This window comes from Syzygium oleosum, unplaced genomic scaffold, assembly GCF_021117445.2.
Source record: "Syzygium oleosum isolate NSW1041296 unplaced genomic scaffold, Sole_v2.1 Sole_v2.02, whole genome shotgun sequence".
NCBI lineage: Eukaryota > Viridiplantae > Streptophyta > Magnoliopsida > Myrtales > Myrtaceae > Syzygium > Syzygium oleosum.
In genome coordinates this window covers 12,132,885-12,137,742 of record NW_026607486.1, presented here as the reverse complement: position 1 = coordinate 12,137,742, position 4,858 = coordinate 12,132,885, and the positions used below count along the sequence as shown (strand labels likewise).

Below are 4,858 nucleotides of genomic sequence, written 5' to 3'. Positions count from 1 at the left end.
CCCCACCTCCCCGGACGTGGAGCTATATTGAGGGGATAATGACACAAATAGTCCCTGAACTTTGACTCAATGTGCAATTTGGTCCCTGAACTTTTAATTTGTTCAATGTAGTCCCTGAACTTTAACATAATGTTTAATGTGGTTCCTGAACTTTCAATTTGTTCAATGTGGTCCATGAACTTTCGGTACATGTTCAATATATTCCATGAACTTTATAAAAATATTCAATGTAGTCCTTTCATTGATTCAAGTTCAAGGACTATATTGAACATTTTTATAAAGTTCAGGGACTATATTGAACATGTATCGAAAGTTCAGGGACCACATTGAACAAATTGAAAGTTCGGGGACCACATTGAATATTGTGTTAAAGTTCAGGGGCTATATTGAACAAATTAAAAGTTCAGGGACCAAATTGCACATTGAGTCAAAGTTCAGGGATTATTTACGTCATTTTCCCTATATTGGGGCTGTCTTCCCTGCTTCCCCATGGTACGCCCTCTTCTCTTCTCGGCCCCCTCCTCACCCGGTTCTGCTATAAAAGATCGGGCAAGAAACTGTTCTTCTCTATTCAATGTTCCGTGCCCGCGCGACGCCCTCGCCGCCGCGTGATCTTCACGGCTCGCTGCGGCGAATCCCCTCCCCCCCGCCGCTCCGGAGGGACGATGGTGAACAAGTTCCTCTACGACTTCCGGTTCCTCCTCCTCGCCGCGGCGGTGGCGTTCATCTACATCCAGGTGATTTCTTGGTCCCCGATTCCCCTCGCGATCTGGAAATTTTTGCGGTTTTTGAGTTACCGATCGACGTGCATTTGAGTTACAGATGCGTCTTTTCACAACACAATCGGAATATGCCGATCGACTTGCTGCTGCTGTAAGTCCATCCTAATACCTCATGCCGGTCTCTCATTCTGGATTGATGGCCATTTGAACCTCTAGCTTTGTTTCCAAAAGGATACACATTCAATTTTTAAGAAATGTACTTAGTGAACTTCTCATGTGCAGCCAGCATCTAGACTCTCAAGTTAAGTAATTATAAGCTTAGGTAACTTCAGATCTGCAACTCTGTCAGCCTATTGAATATGAAAAAGAAATATTGAGAGTGTGTGGTGGAACCTTTTCCTTACTGTGTGGGAGGAACCATTCTGAATTTGTCATATTGAGCATCTATTTGACAATGCTTAGTGCTGAATCTGTCTTTCATCCAACTTCTAGTAAATTTACAATCTTGCTTGAAATATCGATTTGGGAAGAGTCAATCCGTTCGAGTGAGAATAGGAAACCCCATTAAATGATGGTAGTAATTCTCATGTATCGTGTTTCTATGGTTAGTCAAGAAGTAGTACTGGTGGACCCATTACATTAATTGGTTGGGATGGTCTTATTGTGCTGCTGTCCTTTGGGAGCAGTAGCTTCTGAGAGGATTAACACTTAAATGATGCTAGCAATTCTCATTTATTGTGTTTAACGATTGAGTTAAAAAGTTCCAATGGTGGGCCTGTTTCATTTTTTGGTTGGTTTGGTCTTTGGATGGTCTTGTCATGTATACGTGCTTCCTATGCTTCTGTCCTTTTCGAAGGAGTAGCATGCTATAATTTATGAGAGAGAGGGAGGGAGCGGCAGACACCAGAAATCTAACGTGTGCGTCCCCCCTCTCCTGACCTACATGCACTAGAAATCATCATATATTTCTTAGATACGTCTTTCATTTTACAGGTTGAAGCCGAGACTCGTTGTACAAGTCAAATGCGAAAACTAATTGATCAGATAAGCATGCAAGAAAGCCGTATTGTGGAGCTAGAAGGTGTGATAATTTGCTTGTAAGCATGTGTTTCCCTCATGTTGTTTCTGTAGAGGACCGGAACTATATGGATTGTATGCAAGCTTGCAGCATATAAATCTTTTAGTATTTGTCTGGCTGCGTCAGGAAAATCGCATTCCGCATTTTCTGGATTCTGCCAATTTGGAGTTTGATAGCAATTGTTGTGATGCAGTGCTTTACTTGTGGAAATTCAAAATCTTACTGAGCGACTAAAACTGAAGGAGATTAATTATCATTCTTGTGCTGTGAAGTTCTACTACTTAACCTCTCTTTGATGTTGGAAGAATCCTGATTCATCCTCCCCAATCTGCAATTTATTTGTTTTTGAATGTGCCTTGATCTATTTTGCTGGTGGAATGTCTTAAGCGCTGCTAAAGTTTCTGTTTTGCTAATCTTGCAGTCAAAGGCCTTCAAAGATGTACGGACAAAATACAAGTCTTCTCTTGACAATAACATGTTACTTATCTTCACTCATTTACAAATTCAATTTTGTCAGTCTTGCTGATATCTTTTTGTTGGATATATCAGACCCAAGTGGCAGCAGTGGTGATCGTGGCATGCAACCGCGCTGATTATCTTGAGAGGACCATTAAGTCTATCTTGAAATATGGCAAATCTGTTCTGTAGAGTCTTTTTTGTTTATGAGAGCTTAAGGCACTTTGTACAGATCAGTTCTCCTATTATTGGATTCTTTTCATTTTCCAGTTATCAGAATGCTGTTGCTTCAAAGTACCCACTTTATGTATCCCAGGTAGTATACCCTCAGTTCCTGTTCTAGCAAAACAAATCTGGCAATCCTTTATTGCAGTGCTAGCTTTCCCCCCGGCCCCCCCTCTCCTTCTTTAACGTTTTTGTTCCGAGATATTTGTGTTTGACCACAAAGATTGTTTCCGTAGGATGGGTCTGATCCACAAGTTAGAAAGAAGGCCTCGAGTTATGATCAGTTAACCTACATGCAGGTGAGCCACTGAGGTCTTTCACGGAACACGTTTTGCTCAATTGTTTCTTTATCATCTGAAAATCATGAAACTGAGGGGAGAGAGCTGTTTGTCATTGGACCATGTCTAAGATGAAAGTTGTAATCCTGAGCTAGGTTCTTTTGCAGAGATTTTAGTGCTTGCCTGCCTGTGTATCTGAAAAATAACTCGAGTTCATTGCAGCATTTGGATTCTAAGCCGGTGCAAAACCGAAAGGCCTGGGGAGTTTTGATTGCATACTCTACAGAAATTGCACCCGATATCGATTTCTTCTGCTATTGCTTTGATAGGTTTTTGTGCCAATCTCATGCGCGTTCATATCAGGGCATGACGAATGGGGCATTGGATGAACTATTCCACAAACATAACCTCGATCGAGTAAATCATGCTTGAAGGTGAACATGTTTTTTTTTTTTCTTTATTTTTTTTTGCTGGGTTGCTTTCACTGCATCTAAAAGCGAAGTGCATATTCACAATCTTTCACCTGATCGCAGATGATACGGAGATTGCACCGGAATTTTTTTATTGCTTCGAGACGGCATCAACAACAGCAGTTCTCACCTTACCAAAAAAAAAAAAAAAAAAAAAAAAAAACAACAGCAGTTCTCATAGAAAATGATTTTAAGTATGAATTCTGCAGACGCCTAAGCTAATAATTAAAATGAATTTATCCTAGTGGCCACCGTTCCTTCTACGGACGCGCCCCACCTCCCCGGACGTGGAGGTATATTGGGGCTTCTCTTCCCTGCTTCCCCATGGTACGTCCTCTTCTCTTCTCGGCCCCCTCCTCACCCAGTTCTGCCCAGTTCTGCTATAAAAGATCGGGCAAGAAACTGTTCTTCTCTATTCGAAAACTTCAAGAGGAAGGCTTCTCATCAACCACCCACAAAAAAAAAAAAAAAATGAGAAGGAAGACGTTAAAAAGGATGTGCCATCTGCAGCTGCTCATCCTTCTCGCCTCCGTGGCCACGGCCACCGCCGCCGGCGCCGGCGTTCACGCCGGCACAGCGTCGTACTACAGCTCTCCGTATCTACGTAAGTCTTTGACCCAAAGAAAAAAGGATTAAAAAAAGAAGAAGAAGAAGAAAAGAATAGCTTCCTATGTCACGTTCTTCTTGCTGTTTGATTTAGCGACGGTGTGCAACGGAGATGATCCATCCCAGCTTCCTTCGAACGGCATGTTCGCGGCGGCGGGCGACGAGCTATGGGACAACGGCGCCGCCTGTGGTCGGGAATATACGGTGCGCTGCGTCAGCTTGTCGCGGTCCATCCCTGGAAACTGCACGGACGATGATCCGATCAGGGTCAAGATCATCGACTGGGCACGCTCGTCGAAATCCGCAGCGGCGGCGTCGGCGTCCAAGCAGGCCGGCGAGGAGGGCGGCGCATTCGTCCTGTCCGAGAGAGCGTTTAAATCGATCGCTAAGCCGTTCGCGGATTCGATCGGTGTCGAATATCAAGCGTAAGGGAACAATTCTTCCTCTTCTTTTTGATCAGACGCCCTATTCAAATTGAATTGCGCGATGATGTTGGGGGTGTGGGGGGGGCGGAGGTGAGGGGGAGGGGTTGATGACGGTGGTGCTACGGTGGTTTCTTTTTTTTTTTTGGGGGGTCGCTTTCGCTTACAGTGGCGTTTGAGGGGGTTGGGTTTTTTCTGGTGTGGCTGCGGTACACAGTAAGAGCGGGACACGTCACCTCGACGGTAACACGGGATTTTCATTTGATCTCATCTGTTGTGTACGTGCAGGGTCTGATCCTGGAGATGTGATCGGTGCTAATGATTTGGATTCATTCCGGAGAAGCTTTTGGTAATTAATGGTTTTGATTGTGTAGGCGACACACCATCAACTGTTCATACATTCCATGGTTTTGACCGGTTGTTGTTGAAGATTCTTGCCCCTTTTGTTCTTTGTTCATACTTTATTGTATAAGCACTGCCATCTGGAGGTGCGATTTATTGGTTCCGTCTCTCTCGTCTCAAGAAGCACTCGTTCTTTTGTTCATACTTTATTGTATATAAACACTCGTTTTTGCTCGGTGAGCTAACAGCTTTCTAGGAT

General features: G+C 43.7%; 2 protein-coding genes across 2 annotated transcripts; both read left to right on the top strand.

Moving 5' to 3' along the window:
- The first annotated feature begins 594 nt into the window (after positions 1-594).
- Positions 595-3,191, top strand: LOC130137302 (alpha-1,3-mannosyl-glycoprotein 2-beta-N-acetylglucosaminyltransferase-like). The gene is made up of 8 exons (XM_056308085.1): positions 595-737; positions 823-873; positions 1,716-1,803; positions 2,222-2,256; positions 2,350-2,426; positions 2,527-2,572; positions 2,718-2,780; positions 2,982-3,191. Exons 1-8 carry the CDS (start codon positions 666-668, stop codon positions 3,189-3,191), a joined length of 642 nt encoding a protein of 213 aa, XP_056164060.1. The 5' UTR covers positions 595-665.
- Positions 3,192-3,691: 500 nt separating this feature from the next.
- On the top strand, positions 3,692-4,272 carry LOC130137514 (EG45-like domain containing protein). The gene is made up of 2 exons (XM_056308990.1): positions 3,692-3,833; positions 3,930-4,272. Exons 1-2 carry the CDS (start codon positions 3,701-3,703, stop codon positions 4,262-4,264), a joined length of 468 nt encoding a protein of 155 aa, XP_056164965.1. The 5' UTR covers positions 3,692-3,700; the 3' UTR covers positions 4,265-4,272.
- Positions 4,273-4,858: the final 586 nt, after the last annotated feature.